This window comes from Dendrobates tinctorius, unplaced genomic scaffold (genome assembly GCF_039654945.1).
Source record: "Dendrobates tinctorius isolate UK_male_01 unplaced genomic scaffold, ASM3965494v1 ptg000064l, whole genome shotgun sequence".
Classification (NCBI taxonomy): domain Eukaryota; kingdom Metazoa; phylum Chordata; class Amphibia; order Anura; family Dendrobatidae; genus Dendrobates; species Dendrobates tinctorius.
Genome location: NW_027361732.1, coordinates 2,385,380 through 2,402,806, shown reverse-complemented (window position 1 = coordinate 2,402,806; position 17,427 = coordinate 2,385,380). Strand labels below are relative to the sequence as shown.

Sequence of the window (17,427 nt, the reverse complement as noted above, 5' to 3'; positions counted from 1 at the left end):
AGGGGGACTCAGCCGGGGTTCCCTTTTCCTGATAATATAAGGGGCACCTCATCAGATCTGGGCTGTGGGGACGGGTGGGGAGGGTGGTCTGCGCTATGCGCACTTACCCCTCAACCAGATGCAGTGTTGCCTTCCATCCCCTGGCGTCCGATGCAGTCACACAGTCTGGAACCACCTGTGACGACTCTGGAGAACGCTTTGGTCCAGGAGCGCGCGCGCCCTGGATTTGAAACCGGCGTCTGACGTCACCGGATGTGACGCTAGTAAGCCGCGCCTCCACTTCCTGCCGGGCATCCGTGCGCGACCGCGCTCGGCGCGAGCAGGGAGCCTTTCCTGCTATGGCGCTCCGGCCTCCACTGCCCAGCGTCAGCGCGTCCTGCGGGTACTCGGCCCGCCGCCCCACTTCTGTCGGTGCCCGCATGGCCAGCCGCCTGCGGGGAGCCGACCCGTCCTGGAGCCGAGAGCCCCCCCACCGGGAGGAACGGCTCCCTCCAGGAGCGCCGTCCTGCTCCTGGCCTTTGGAGCCGAGGGACTCCCCACCGGGAAGTTTCGGCCCCGGGACCTCTTGACAGGGGAAGGATTGGACCGGCCGCACGATCCCCTGGGTCCCTCCGGTAAGCTCTCGCGTGTCCCTCCGTGCAGGGACAGGAAAAACACTGAGGGAAAGGGGGTGGGACATGGCCTTTTAACCTCTCGTGTGCTTTCCTGTCCCTGTAAGGAGGAGGAGGACGTCCTCCATAGTGCTGTCAGGTGGACGTCCTGGAAATCCAGAATTTATAACCAAAACTCATTGGTTACTGAACCTGCAGAAAGTAATGTTATAACAAAACTTGAGAAACTGTAGGCCACGTGAATCGACAAAATCAGGCATGGCCTCAAGAGAGTTCTTGAGATATCAATTAGGTCTCCTCTGATAAAAATATTAGGTTTGATTATGAGAGAAGTAACAGTAGAGTTCAGTATTCTAGAAAGTATTAAGAGTATAAAGAGTGGCGTAAGGAGTAATCCATGTTTATTAAGACGTTTCTTATGTTCTACCCCCCTTTTTTTACAGTATGGCTACCATTTACTAACTTTGGCTCTTCCTTTCTCTGTACAGTGATGCACCAATTACATATACTGTATGGTAACTTTTAGCACTGGATATTAGTTCGGGAATAATTATATTACTGGGGGATTTCAGCTACTCCATTTCATTGTCCTTTGTATATCTTCATATTGGATTGGGAGGGATTCACCCCCAGAATATCCCCTTGTGGGTGTATATTGGTGAAGGAACCATTTAGCTATGTTTCTGACAAGGATAAACAATTTGTGCTATGTATTTTATATTAGATTTATTTAAAACAGGACATACCAAAAAGACAAAAAACTACAGGGTCAAACGTCACAGAAACTTGTAGAAAACGGACTCAAAGCAAACAAAATTTAAAAAGAAGAAAAAAAAAAAAAAAAAAAAGAAGAAGATGTACCAGATAACCGAATTTTCCTAATAGGTGCAGAAAGTTTGCACCTATTAATATATTGAAAATTCCTGTAAATTTACATCAGTGAGAATTGTGCGTACAGACAGTTGTATGTATGGAAAGAAAGAGGGTTAATTATTTAGGGGCTATGAAAATTAGAACGCATATAATAGTCAACTTACAAAAAAACATAATATAGCCATTCTTGTTTTAAAAGTCAGTACATCGGCCTCATCAGTTCTACTAGATCTATGTAATAATAGCTGTGAGAAACTTTCTATTAGCAGCACCGTTCTCTCCCTTGCTTGGATGCAGTAGTGCCGTACAGCTGTCACTTTATACAACTTTTTATATATTATGGGCACTGCATAGTGTTTCTGATCAGTGGCGGTACGGATCCCAAGACTACCACGAATTGGTAGAAACACTGCTCTCAAGTGCGCAGATCTATAGCAAGCCTATACAATCGCTGTCACAGATCTAGGCGCTGACACAAAGACTGACTACTGAGCCCAACGCATGCATGACTTCAGAGTGGTATTTGGACCAATCGATGGAAGTCTAAGGACCTGGATCACCACTGATCAGCAACACTATTCAGAGTACAGAAATATATAAAAAGTTTTATACAGTGACAGTTACACTATAAAAACAAACAAATGCAATTTGTGGGTTAAAGCTTATTTAGTGGCACGACCGCCATGTGAATACTTACCAATGGCATCCTCTGGAGAAATGCTGATATTATCAGTGTACAGATACTCTAGGAAGGCGCGAAACACTGGATAAGAAAACTGGTTCATTTCAATTACATCTTCATTACTGTCATGTAAAAATGAACGAAAATGTTCACATCTGAAGGAGAGAAAAGATAAAAATGTACAGTCCAGAATAATATATACATATACACACACACACACACACACACACACACACACACACACACACACACACACGTGCGCCTGACAATGTCATCCAATTCTTACCTAATCTGAAGAAGGACTTTGTGCACATGAATGTATTTCTCATCCACCAGGAACTTTAGATCTGAAGTCTCTGGATTGTCAAATTCCTTCTTCAGAGATTCTGCTACTGTCAGGTGTTCATCCGGCTCTTCAGGGAAAATAAAATATATATCTTTATTTCATTTGAGTTTATAACCAAATATTTTCTGAGGCTACTGAGCATCTTCATTTACTTGTGATATTTCTTGGGCTTTTCCAGCAAAGAACAAGCAGCAGATCAGTACAGATAATCAGTGTCTGCTTGCTGTTAAACTATGAAGCCATCTAACATGTAAAGATCTCTCACCTACAGAAAGGAGGCGCCACATTATAGCGGGGGTGGAGAAGCAGGCAAACACATCATCGGTGCATGAGAAGTGGGTGAAATGAGGGGCGATGACCGCTTGTCCTCGGCACTGTCCCCACATAAATACCTGACCACCTTGAGATTTGGCGGCAGACGTGTGGGAGGAGTGGCACGCCGAAATTTCCACTATTCTGAAGAGAAAAACACAAATTTTAAAGATGCATTAAGCTTCTGCTCACTATCACCTACTTATAGATGAGAATCAAAAAATACAGCGGTGTGTCTTTAAAGCGGATCTGTCACCCAATGTTTCATATTCATCAGGACACATGACGACACAGTGGTTGCAGAGACTAATATATTTTTCATTTTGCCTCATTAATGTGGAGATGATAGCAATCAAAGTATTTGGCCCCAGAGGAGTTCACTTTCATTAAAAGGGTTGTCCAGTCTAAAACAAGTCTGCAGTCACGCAGTGTGTGCATTTTCCAGGGTCAGCTCCAGGAACGGAGGTCTCATGACCACAAGTATGCGATATGCCAGAATCCGACTAGACTGGCCTCAGGCAATACACTTGCATTGAGTGCAGCGGAAACAGTCTAGTTGGATTGTGGCCGGGAGTAAGCATATTGAATACTACTTGTGCTTGTATAGGTTCAATTTGTCCGAAGGCAAGGTCAGTGACGCTAGTGATGATTTGGCGCCGGCGTAACTTGTCACAACACCACACAAAAGCCACAGGGAGAGCGACTGCCGACACCGCAGATTGTAGTCGCCCAGTTTAAAAAGCCTGTCCAACATCCAATCACAATCTTAGTAGAATCCAGCATCTTCTGCACTTCTCGCTCTATTTCAGTTGCTTTTTGTTATCAGGCTGTAAGGAGAAGCAGGGCTGAGGCCTACCGGATTTCACCAATGAGGCAATTGAAGATGTGGGGAGGGAACTGAGAGCAGAAATGTTACAGATGTCCTAATACTTTGCTGTACAACCATGTGCAACAATGAGCCACCAGCCATCTGTGAGTTTCTTCCCCTGCAATTCTCTCAAGCTTTTAAATATTGCAGGGTCCTTTTCCCCTCAATAGTGGGTTCAGTGCTCTCCAAAAATTTTCAACTGGATTCAGATCAGGACTCCATCCATTTTTCTTCCTTAATAGGGAACCAATCATCAGATTCATGCTGCCCAAACTGCAGTCAGCATGAATCAGAGCGTGGCTGCACGCTTATAGGTATATTGTTCTCTGAAACGCGCCAGCATTTGAGAAATGTAGTTAGAAGATCCAGCCGGGGACCACTGGGAACTGTAAAGCTTTGCGGAAATATTAGCGCTATATAAAAATAAAGATTATTATCATCATCATTATTAATGAGACTAGTCTGGTGCCTCCTCCCCCATTTTGTTAAGCAATAGAAAAAAAAAAAATCATCAAGGCTATGTTCACACGCTGCGTTTTTGATGCTTTTATTCTGCAGGCAAAACCTGCTTTCTTGGCAGAAAAGAAGCAAAAGTATAAAAAAAAAAAAAAAAAAAAAAAAAAGCATGTTTTGTTGTGTTGCCTTTTTTTTGCGCTTTTTAAGGGTACATTTGTCTCTTGTGCATGCTGATAAGGTTTAGTGCATAAAAAAAATAATTGATTCAGTTTCATCAGGTTTTGGCACCAAAAACGAGGCAAAATCTGATATTTGCAGTTTTTGCACTACTCATTGCTTTCAACGGGTGACAAATGCTGCATTTTAGAACACGCAGTTCTTTGAAAAATAAAGTCAGGAAAAAAACTGCATGAGATTTCTGAAATCTCATTCCTTGCTGGTACTGTGAAACGCAGCTGAAAATTTGCATTAAAAATGCATAAAACAAACACTGCAAAAACATAACGTGAACATAGCCCAACACTTCTATGGTTACATTCCCACGTTGAGTTTTTGACGCTACAGAATTTTTTCACCAATTATTTAAGTTATATTACCGTACTTTTCAGACTATAAGATGCCCTTTTTTCTCAAAACATTTTTGGGGGAAAATGGGGGCGTGTCTTATAGTCGGAATATACTTACAAGTAGTGTGGTGGCAGAAGGAGTCGGGGCGATTCTGCGGCGGTCCAACGCTGCAGGGCGATGATCACACTCCCTTCACAGGCTGGTGCGGCAGTATTCGGCAGTGCACAGTGGTGTGGGGCTCTGCTGACATTTTCTGAAAGCCTGGAGCCCCTGCACTTCCATTGCTGTGATGGGTGGTCTCTGGGAAAATGGCTGCCGTAAGCGGCGCATGCGCCGGACCAAGCTTTCACAAAATGTACCAACCAACCTGCCGCACTAGCCTTGGATGGGATTTCCTGGAGGCTACAGCTTCACAGCAATGGATGTGCAGGGGCTCCAGGTTTTCAGAAAATGTCAGAGGAGCCCCCGCACCACGGGCACTGCAGAACCCGCCGCACAAGTCTGGGATGGGAGACATATCATTGCCAGACCACCAAACATCCCCAGTGACTACGCTCCACCAGCGTTCCGATTTCCCCGGGTAAGCTGAATTTGGACTGTAAGACGGACCCCCCATTTGACAAATTAATTTGTTTTCCCTATTTTCCTTCTGAAAATTTGGGGTGCGTCTTATGGTCCGATGTGTCTTAGGGCCCTGTCAATCATAGCGACGCACCAGCGATCCCGACGATATTACCTTGTCAGGATCACTGGTGTGTCGCTACATGATCGCTGGTGAGCTGCCAAACAGGCAGCTTCACCAGCGATCAGCACCAGCGACACATGGGTATCAAGCGACGCACGTCGCTTAGTTACCAGCGGCACTTAGAAACCCAATGTGTACCTTGGTTACCAGCTCCCTGCACCAGTGCGCTGTAACTAAGGTACACATCGGGTTTCTAAGCGCTGCGCGCCGCTTAGAAAGCCAACGTTTACCTTAGTTACCAGCGCGCTGATCGCTGGTCTCCCGCAGCGATGCGTGCTGGCCAGCGGGAGACCAGCAATCAAAAAAAATGTCCTGGCCATTCCAGGACGATCAGCAATAACCGGCAGGGGGGCCGCTCGCTGATCACTGTCACACACATAGCGATCTCGCTGGTGAGATCGCTGTTGCATCACAAAACTTGTGACTTAGCGATCTCGCTAGTGAAATCGCTGCTATGTGTGACGGTGGCTTTATATTCCGAAAAATACGGTATTTATGGATCTCCATTGCATTTTCTGTGTGTTTAACACATTTATATCTGGTTTTTGACAATGCGTTTTTTTTTCCTCTTATTGCCATGTCATTTTTTAAATAAATTTGTTTTGTTTTTGATATTTCCTGGTATTTGGCTTTGGCAGACTATAGGTGCGAATTACCTGCCTTTTCGCTGAAGTAATGCACTAAAAAGGCATGTGAGTGTTTTTTTTACCAGTGGAATTTCTGCATCTAATGCAAGTCAATGGGGAAGTTCAGTGAAAATTCAGCATACCCACAAGAGAAACTGACATGCTGTGGATCTGAAACACGCACCGCAGGTCAGTTTACGTTGAGTTAAAAAGAGATTTCTATAAATCACATCCACTTTGTGGGACCTGTAAGATGCTGCGTTTTTTTGATGCAACAAAAATACATAGCATAAAAAATGCACCAAAAGCTCATTATGGGAATGCAGACTTACTCTGCAAATGTTTTAGGCAGGTGGGGAAAAAAAATCCAGCATAGTACTGTATATGCAATTTCACTATATTTTACATGGATTAAAAAACGCAAAAGCGCATTAAAATGCACAAATTGCAGATGCTGCAGCTTAAAATTTTTGCATGTGAAATTTGCCAAGAGTAAATTTGGTAAGGATTGGAGTTTGTGGGAATGTAGCCAAAATCCATGTTGCCCAATGAGCTTTTGAAGGAGTCGGACTGACTCTGAAACATGTTGACATTAATCCAACATTCCACATCCTATCATTGCTTGTCATTTATCCGGCAGAGCAGGATACTTCCATCACCCTTGGCAAATTTCACTATGTTTTACATGGTGTACTTAATACTCAGGGGTGCCAATAATACTAACCACAACTGTACATACAGTACAGGGAGGCAATTCATCCCTTTTCTTCTGTACAAACTGAGCTACTGTATTTAGGGCTCACTTTTTAGATTACTAAAATAATTGCTGAATCTGAATTGTTAAGAATAAATTAGAATGAAAACACAACTGTACTAAGTAGGGATAAATGGTATTTTATGGACAGGGAAGAAAAATTCAGCCTGATTATTTTACTCCTGCACACACACACACACACACACACACACACACACACACACACACACACACACACACACGAGTCTTAAAGGGAATCTGTCAGCAAGTTTTCGCTATGTAATCTGAGAACAGCATAATATAGGGCAAGGGACCCCGATTCCAGGAGTATAGGACTTAGGCTACTTTCACACATCCGGCTTTGTGTCTCTTGCGCCGTGCGCCAAAAAGCCGTAGGGGCGGATCCGGGATGTGCCGGAGACACCGGATGCCTGCGTGGCTGGACACGGTGACGCCCACATTTAAAAGAGCAGCGCGAGACTCAGTCTCCGCACATGCGCTGTGAGAAAAACCGGTCCGGCGCTGTAAAAAAAAAACAAAACGTTGCAGCGAACGTTTTTTGCAGACGCCAGACGGCTTCTTCTTGCCGCAACCAGCAAAAACCGGATGCGCCGCATACCCATTCGGCACGGTGCGGCGACAATACAACTCTATGGGACAAAACCGGATCCGGTTGTTCCAAATTTCGCCGCATCGTGCCGGATTCAAAAAGCCGGATGTGTGAAAATAGGTATTAGACCTACCGGTAATGATGTTTCCAGGAGTCCATCCTGACAGCACCATGGAGGACGTCCTCCTCCTCCTTACAGGGACAGGAAAGCACACGAGAGGTTAAAAAGGCCCCGTCCTACCCCCGTGATTTAACAAGTACCACAGCGTGGATAATGCAATAACTCTTTTAATGATACCATCGTATTACATCATATGACATAACAGGGAGGGAACTACCCGTGCTGTCAGGATGGACTCCTGGAAACATCATTACCGGTAGGTCTAATACCCATTTTCCAGGACGTCCCCCTGACAGCACCATGGAGAGTACCAAAGCACCTCCTCAGGGTGGGATCACTGCCTGGAGAACTTTTCTCCCAAATGCAGTATGTTGGCCTGATAGCACATCAAGCTTGTAGTGTTTGCAAAATGTATTAAGGCTGGCCCAGGTTGCCGCTCTACAAATTTATTCGACTGAGGCACCTGCGCGCTCGGCCCAGGAGGCCGAAACCGCCCTGGTAGAGTGGGCCCTTAAGGTATCTGACGGGCTGGCGCCTTCCGACTAGTAGGCGTCTGAAATTACCGAGGTGATCCATCTTGCGATGGACGCCTTAGAGGCTTTTTTCCCCTTATTTTGACCCCCAAAGAGGATGAAAAGGTTTGGGTCAATACGCCAGTCATTGGTGGCCTTTAGATAGCTTATAACTGCCTGTCTTACGTCTAGAGAGTGGAGACGCTGTTCTTTTTCATTGCGGGGATTGCTGCAGAAGGATGGTAACACTATCTCCTGATTTATATTCTGATAAGAGGCTACCTTGGGGATAAACGCCGGATCTAGTCTTAAGATTATATGATCTTCTCTGATCTGGAGCTATGGATCTTTGGTGGACAGGGCCTGGATCTCCCCTATCCTTTTGGCCGTGGTAATGGCTACCAGGAAAGCTGTCTTCCAAGTGAAATGGTCATCCTTTCACTAGGAATGTAGGGGTCCCTACATAGGGATCTGAGTACCAGGCCAAGGTCCCAAGGCGGGGTGAGCTGCCTAATTGTGGGGCGAAGACGCTGCGTGGCCGTTATGAATCTTACTACCCAAGGATGGGAAGCTAAAGGGTAGTTGAAGAAGGAGCTCAAGGCCGAAATCTGGACCTTTAACGTGCTAGGTTTAAGGCCCTTATTATACCCCGACTGTAGAAAGTCTAGGACACTAGGGAGGTCGGGGGTACCTGCCAGGAGGTCAGACCTGCCACCTCCAGGCAGAATCTCTTCCATATCTTCCGGTAGATTGCGGATGTCACCGGTTTCCTGCTGGCCAGTAGAGTAGATATGACCTGATCAGATAAGCCCTTTGCTCTTAAGATGTTCCTTTCAGGATCCATGCTGAGATGTGGAGTCTTGCTGGATCTGGGTGGCGGATCGGGCCCTGGTGGATGACGTCTCCCTTCAGGGGTAGCTCGACTGGGTTTCCTTCTGCCATGGCCCCTAGCAGGGGAAACCAACTTCTCGGCCAGTATGGCACCATCATCACTCTTGCGTGGTCCTCGCGGATCTTCCAGAGTACCGCCGGTATAAGCGCCATTGGTGGGAATGCGTACGAGAGGGGTTCCTTCCAGGCCAGGCTCAGGGCATCCACTCCGTCTGGGTGGTCCGCCGGGTTCAGGGAGTAGAATCTGGAGACCTTTGAGTTTTTTCGGTTCGCAAATAGGTCTATACTGGGGGTTCCCCAAGGCTGACACAGGTGATGAAAGATCTCGTTCAGTTCCCATTCTGTCGGGCTGACCTGCTGTCTGCTTAGATAGTCTGCCACCACGTTCTGAGAACCCTCCAGGTGGATTGCCGTTACTGAGAGGACAACTTCCTCTGCCCAAGTGAATATTCGTTCTGCTAGTGCCTGGAGTGGTCGATGCCTCGGGCCTCCCTGGTGCTTCAGAAATGAGACTGCTGTTATGTTGTCGAACAATATTCGAACGTTTCGATTTCTCACTACCGACCGGTTCTGACGCAGGGCTTCCCAGACCGCATAGAGTTCCCTGAAGTTGGAGGATCTGTCTCTGATGCTGACTGGCCATCTTCCCTGGAAGATTTTCCCTTTTACGTGGGCTCCCCATCCCCACGTACTGGCGTCTGTGGTGATTACTACGTACGGCAAGGTTGTCCATAGCACGCCCACCTGTAAGTTTCTGGGCTGTATCCACCACCGAAGAGATCTTTTTACCAAATCTTTCAATGATATGAGCCTGTCGAGAGAAACCTGACGCCTGTCCCATTTTGCGAGGATTTCCTTTTGCAGGGGCCTCGAATGGAACTGGGCCCATCTGACGCACGGAATGCAAGCCGTCATCAGGCCCAGGACCTCCATTGCCCCTCTTATGGAGGAGCGATGCTTCAGGAGGCTCTTGGCTCTGTCCTGGGATGATCCGCTGCTTTTTTTCTGGTAGCAGGGATATTCTGCTTCTTGAATCTAGCAGGACTCCCAGGAAGATTTTCCTGCTTTCTGGCTTTAGGTCTGACTTCTGTTCGTTGATCAGCCAGCAGAGGTACTCCAATGTTCTGATCGTTTGGCTCCTGTCCTGAATGAGCCTTTCTTCTGACCTTGCAACTAGGAGAAAGTCATTTAGGTATGGTATTCTAATGACCCCCTGATTTCTCAGGTAGGCTACCACCTCTGCTACCAGCTTTGTGAATATTCGGGGGGCCGAAGCCAGCCCGAATGGAAGGCACTGGAACTGGAAGTGGCAGGTCTGGGACGGTAGTCTGATTGCAAATCTTAGCAAGCTCTGAGATGAGGGATGGATGGGGACCTGATAGTACGCGCTCTTCAGGTCGAGGGTACACATGACGGCATTCCTGTCTATGAGATTAATTGCCGACTGTATTGATTCCATCCGAAACCTCTTGTATATCACCCAGGCATTTAGAGGTTTTAAGTTTATAATAGTTCTGGCCTCGCCAGATGGCTTTGCAATGGAGAATAGGGAGGAGTAGTGACCCCTTCCCCTCTCTGACTGCGGAACTGGCACTATGACCTCTGACCTGAGCATGTTCTGTAGGTCCGCCCACATGGCAGAGTCTTCCGGGACTACGGTGGGGGCAATGTATCTGTCGGGGGGAGGGGAGCAACATTCTATGCTGTAACCTTCTGCAATGGTTCTGAGGACCCACTGGTTGTGAGTTACCTGGCTCCACCTTTTTGCAAAGTGTCACAGTCTTCCCCCGACACCTATGGCGTCATTGCCTTCTAGACCTGGAGGTTGACGCAAAAAGAGGGGCTTTGCTTCTCCCCCCTTGGCTCTGAACGCTTCTATAGGAGCTCCTGTTGGATCTACCCTGGCTTCTAAAGTCAGTCTGTCTCCTGAAAAAGGACCCCCTCCGAAAGGACTGGGGACGCTTGGGTTTTTCTTCTGGAAACCCTCTATTTTTATCAGACACCTTCTCTAAGATGCTATCTAGAGCTGGTCCGAACACCCTTGAGCCTGAAAAGGGGATGGAGCAAAGCTTCGCCTTCGAAGCATTATCCCCCCGACCAGGACTTCAGCCAAACCGCTCGCCGAGCTGCGTTGGAAAGGGAGCTGTTTCTGGCTGCGAATCTTACTGATTCGGCTGACGTGTCTGAAAGGAATGCGGTGGCTGATTTCATCAGGGGAAGAGAAGCTAGGATTTCGGACCTAGGGGTCTTGTTGGTTAAGTGTTCTTCCAACTGCCCCACCCATAGGAACATGGACCTGGCCACCGAGGTGGCTGCTATGTTAACTCTAGTGAGGGCAGCCGCCGTTTCCCATGTTCTCTTTAATAGAACGTCCGCCTTCCGGTCCATCGGATCTCGGAGACTTGATGAGTCCTCGAAGGGGATGGCAGTCTTTTTGGCAACCTTAGCTACGGGAACATCGATCTTAGGAATTTCTTCCCACAATCATGTTTCCTCTGGGTCAAAGGGCAGTCGGCTTTTAAAGTCCCGGGACAGCACAAGCCGACGTTCTGCGTCTTTCCACTCTGCTAGGACCATTGTCTTTATGTGCTCACTTACAGGGAACACAGTCTGTCTCCGAGCGACCAGTCCTCCAAACATCATGTCCTGTCGGGTGTGCGGTTTAGGAACCTCCTCAATTTGCATGGTGTTTCTTACCGCCTGCACCAAGTCTTCAGTGTCCTCTAGCCTGAACAGGCATTTCCTGCCCTGGTCCCGCCTGTCCGTTGGGATCTCTCCCTCTTCCTCGGGCTCCGAGTCCCAGAGGTCTGACCCCTCAGGCGAGCTTGTTTCCGAGGCTAGCTCCATCTCCCACCTCGGCCGCTTTCGGCTTGGCCTCAAGCTAGGGGACTGCTGCCGTGAGAGGGTGGATCTGGAGGCTTGTACTTCCTCCCAAATCAGGGATCACATCTCGGCAAGGAGGGACGGCTGCTCATCTCTTACAACCCTTGAAGTGCAGGGTCCGCAGAGAGTTTTGATATGGGTGTCTGGCAGCTTTACCCTGCATACCGGGCATCTGACAGATTTAGATGTGGCTTTGGCCGGATCTTTAGACTCTGTCGGAGGGGCTGGGGTTCCCTTATCCTGTATGATACAGAACAGGGCTAGTCGGATCAGACGTCCTGGGCTGCGGGGAAGGCGGTGTGGTGGGTGGATTGCGCCAGGCGCACTTACCCCTCTGTCGGCTGGCACCTCTGGGTCCATTACCACCAAATCTGCCGCTGGCGTGCGGTGAACTGCTGGCGTGCGGTGGGCTGCTGGAGCGCTGATTCAAAGTCAGCGCGTGATGTCACCCCCGCGCCGCGTGTCCTACCGCGATAGCTGAGATCGCGCCAGCCACATCCACTTCCTGCCCCGATCCTAACGCCCCGAGGCCGTTCTGTAAAGCCAGCGCCTGCACCACTGCCTGTGGGGACCCGGCTTCTAGCTGCCACTGCCACGCGGCCTGGGATTTTTAACGCCGGCATCGCCCACTGCCTGCGGGGACCCGGCTTCTAGCTGCGACTGCAGCGCGGCCTGGAGCCAAGAGCCTCCCACCGGGAGGAGCGGCTCCCTCCAGGAGCAACGTCCTGCTCCTGGCTTCAGGGCAGAGGGACTCCCCACTGAGAAGTGTCGGCCCTGGGCGTCTTGACAGGGGGAAGGATTGGACTGGCCGCCCGATCCCCCTGTGCCCTCCGGTAAGCTTCCTGATCTTCCTCTCATATGCAGGGACAGGAAAAACACTGAGGGAAAGGGGGGTGGGACGGGGCCTTTTAACCTCTCGTGTGCTTTACTGTCCCTATAAGGAGGAGGAGGACGTCCTCCATGGTGCAGTCAGGGGGACGTCCTGGAAAGTAGCCTTACTGGGCTGCTTCGTCCAGTTTTGCTAGAATCCTTGATTTCTCTATTGTAGATGTAGCAGTGGTCAGAATGCGGAGCTGTGTGTAACCCCGCCCACACCCCTGATTGCTGACAATGTACAGTGTACACCGGAAGCTGCCAATCAGTGGTGGGGAGCAGGTTACACAGATTGGCCGGACTGCCCTGGACGTGAATCCTAGTCCTGTAGGGATAATCTCCTGCTGGTAAAACATTGATTGTATTAAAACTACAACACACAATAATAAGTGACACATTCTATCAGTCAGCCTTACCTGCCTTATGTTATTCTGCTCTAACGGAAACCGTTCAATTTACTAGAAAATGTACTGCAGAACAGGAAAAAAAATTGTACCTGCGGAAAAAAAAACAGCAATTCCACCATTGTTTTGGGGTGTTGACACCTTGGATAATGTGATTGATACAGGGTTAATATGAGAATTAAAATCGGGTTACGAAGAACCAGCTGTCATACATGTCACTAAGCATGCTTAAAGCTGCTGCTCACAGTGAATGAGCTGTGACAGAATCTGGGCACCTCCTCTGACTGAAAACCAATTGCTACCAAGAAGAATAAAGAACATTTTCTCTCGGTAGCCACACTTTCAGTAAGGCTGCCAGACAATTCTAACGTTTTTTTTACTCCAGATTAACCCTACATCAAAGATCACAGGTTCCCTTTAACTTGTATGGCTGAGCTTTCTAGGCTTGCACTGATATTAAAGGGAATCTGTCCGGGCCGATGGGTGTCGCAGTCCTGTCCGGGTCCTCCCATCTTCATACGATGCCGTCCTCTTCTTCCCTTCCTGTAGTGGCGCTGGCGCACTGCTCTGCCCTGGTGAGGGCAGAGCAGAATACTGCAGTGCACAGGCACCGGACCTCTCCTGACGCCTGCGCACTGCAGGATTCTCACCTGCACCGGAGCCATGACAGGAAGGGAAGAAGAGGATCGTATGACGATGGGAGGACCCGGACCGCGACACCCATCAGACCGGACCGCCCCCTCCGGTGAGTATAATCCAACGTGCTTTTATCTTATCTTTCAGGTTACATCGGGGGCTTATCTACAGCATTACAGAATGCTGTAGAGAAGCCCGATTGCGGTGGCCGCAGGTGATAGTCCAAAAAAAGGGTGACAGATTCCCTTTAAGGGGATTGTGAAAGGAGGAGGTGTGTTGTGACATCTACTGTAGATGGCAGATTCTGCGTTATATGCAATTGTAATCCTGAGTTCTATAATAAGAACAGGAAATGCAAGTCTAGCATAAGGGCTGGTGGCCAGCCAATTTGAAAAAAATGCAGTTTGTTTTTTGTTATTTTTTTTTTTTTACTATGGAAAATTGAAAAGCATTATCAAAAGGTCTTCAAAAGCACATTTTACATAAAAACCTGACACGAACAACAGTTTTTCTGTTGATGACATATTGCTTCAAAAGACTTTGGTAAGGAGCCAGATCACTTTTTACCAAATGTACCCAGATATCACAGCGCCCTCATTCCTGGTGCATGGATTTAATGGAGCAGCCTTCAGCAATTACAGCACAAACTCTAAAATAGCTGGCATCCAGTCATGCCTTAAATAAAACTTTTTTATTAGACTGACAGCATATAAAAGCAATGATTCATTGCTTTCTTATGCCGGAAATCTAATAAAGATATTTTTTCTAATAAAGATATTTTATTTGAGTTATGAAAGGGAGATGGAAATTATTTAAATCATCTTATAATAGCGTTGGGCATCCATCAGCCCATGTGGCCCCGGGATCTCTTTCCCCAGGGTACAGTACTCCAAGCACTCACTCAACTTCCCTGACACACATCTACATTGCTTCATGTCACACAGTCAAAGAGTATTGGCCCTTTTAGTAGCAGAAAAGTCGCTGTAGATCCAAAAATCACATTTTGACCTTTGGGCAAGTTCACCAAGTGTGGGGCACCCAAGGCAAGTTATAGGGTAGCAATACGACTAGTGCAAGGTACCAGAAGCGCATTAACTTTATACAAAAGATTCTAGCATTAGAGGGTTTTATAGCGCTATGGGCAGCACTTTCACAGATCTCACATGATTAGCTGAGGTCTACATCACATCTGCACATAAAGGAAGCGTCTGGGGTCTACATGATGTAGTCAAAAATAAAGTGTTGAGAATAATCCAGGTTTATTTGTATCAGAGTGGTAGACGTGTTAAAAGATGACCTATTATCTCCTAGAAAGCATCATGAATTTAAAGGAAACTAAGATATAAAACTAGTTTCTCCCGCAAGTTGGATGAAATTTGCCTATTCAGTTCTATAAATCGGAACCCATACGATTCAATCGTACAGCATTGATTTTCATGAATTCATTATATTTGTTTAAAATTGTGTTGGGTTTTGTAAATGTTAAGAACTGCTGATGTATAATAAGGGATGCCATCAGGATGATATTAGAATGACAAGAGATAAAATTTTTCTGGATGGAACTCTGACGATTTTTTTTTTTTTTTTCCACACAAACAGGTGCTTCTCACAAAATTAGAATATAATTAAAAAGTTATTTTATTTCAGTTCTTCAATACAAAAAGCGAAATTCATATTATATAGAGTCATTACATACAGAGTGATCTATTTCAAGTGTTTATTTCTGTTAATGTTGATGATTATGGCTTACAGCCAATGAAAACCCAAAAGTCATTATCTCAGTGGGTGGTTTTACACTTATCGTATTTTTGCGGGCCGCAAAAATTCAATGGTGCGCCGTATGGCCATATATACGGCCATGAAAAAATACATATATTTTTCACGGTTCAGACACTGTCCCCATATAAATCAATGGGGCCGCAAAAACAAACGGAAGTTTGCTTTTGTGGCGTGCCCTCATTTCTGGTTTTGTAGAATGCCGGTTTATTCCATAGTATTGGGAGAAAAGAAAACGGCGATCTGCACACATTTTTTGCGGCCCGTTACTGCAGTACAACACAAAAATGCGGCAATACGGCCTGCAAAAAAATGCAGTAAGTGTAAAACCAGCCTAAATTAGAATAATTGACAAAAAAGTATTTAAGAAGGTCCCTTAGTCTGTTTCAGTAGGCTCCACAATCATGGGGAAGACTGCTGACTTGACACATGTCCAGAAGGCACTCATTGACACACTCCACAAAGAGGGTAAGCCACAAAATGTCATTGCTAAAGAAGCTGGCTGTTCAGGAAGTGCTGTATCCAAGCATATTAATGTAAAAGTTGAGTGGAAGGAAAAGGTGTGGTAGAAAAAGGTGCACAAGCAACCGGGATAACCGCAGCCATGAAAGGATTAAGGAAAGGCCATTCAAAAATTTGGGGGAGATTCATAAGGTATGGACTGCTGCTGGAGTCATTGCTTCAAGAGCCACCACACACAGATGTATCCAGGACAGGGGCTACAAGTGTTGCATTCCTTGTGTCAAGTCACTCATGACCTATAGACAATGCCAGAAGCGTCTTACCTGGGCCAAGGAGAAAATGATTTGGACAGTTGCTCAGTGGTCATAGGTGTTGTTTTCAGATGAAAGTAAATTTTGCATTTCGTTTGGAAATCAAAGGTCCCAGAGTCTGGAGGAAGAGTGGAGAGGCACACAATCCAAGCTGCTTGAGGTCTAGTGTGAAGTTTCCACACTCAGTGATGATTTGGGGAGCCATGTCATCTGCTGGTGTAGGTCCACTGTGTTTTATCAAAACCAAAGTCAGCGCAGCCAATCTACCAGGAAATTTTAGAGCATTTCATGCTTCCCTCTGCCGACAAGCTTTTTGGAGATGGAAGTTTAATTCTCCAGCAGGACTTAGCACCTGACCTCACTGCCAAAATTACCAAAACCTGGTTTAAAAACAACAGTATCACTGTGCTTGATTGGCCAGAAAACTCACCTGACCTTAACCCACTCCATAGAGAATCTATGTGGTATTGTCAAGAAGAAGATGAGACACCAGACCCAACAATGCAGTCGAGCTGAATGCTGCCATCAAAGCAACCTGGGCTTCCATAGCACCTCAGCAGTGCCACAGGATGATCGCCTCCATGCCACGCCGCACTCATGCAGTAATTGATGCAAAAGTAGCCCAGACAAAGTATTGAGTGCATTTACTGAACATACATCTCAGTAGGCCAACATTTTGGATTTTAAAATCATTTTTTCAAGCTGGTGTTATAAAGTATTCTAATTTACTGAGATAATGACTTTTGGGTTTTCATTGGCTGTAAGCCATAATCATCAACATTAACAAAAAAACACTTGAAATACATCACTTTGTCTGTAATTACTATATAATATACAGTTAGGTCCATATATATATTTGGACAGAGACAACAATTTCTAATTTTGGTTCTAGACATTACCACAATGAATTTTAAACAAAACAATTCAGATGCAGTTGAAGTTCAGACTTTCAGCTTTCATTTGAGGGTATCCACATTAAAATTGGATGAAGGGTTTAGGAGTTTCAGCTCCTTAACATGTGCCACCCTGTTTTTAAAGGGACCAAAAAGTAATTCGACAATTGACTCCAAGGCTATTTCATGGACAGGTGTGGGCAATCCCTTCGTTA

At 46.5% G+C, this 17,427-nt stretch overlaps 1 protein-coding gene across 3 annotated transcripts in view; it reads right to left on the bottom strand.

Annotated features, from left to right (window-relative positions):
- RCBTB2 (RCC1 and BTB domain containing protein 2) overlaps nucleotides 1–17,427 on the bottom strand; it is a 107,381-nt gene that overhangs the window by 19,146 nt on the left and 70,808 nt on the right. For all 3 annotated transcript variants that reach the window (XM_073580237.1, XM_073580239.1, XM_073580238.1), the window contains 3 exons: nucleotides 2,778–2,968; nucleotides 2,453–2,579; nucleotides 2,182–2,321 (listed from right to left, as the gene is read on the bottom strand). In XM_073580237.1, coding sequence (XP_073436338.1) covers nucleotides 2,182–2,321; nucleotides 2,453–2,579; nucleotides 2,778–2,968 — 458 coding nt within the window. The remainder of the gene's footprint in view (nucleotides 1–2,181; nucleotides 2,322–2,452; nucleotides 2,580–2,777; nucleotides 2,969–17,427) is intronic.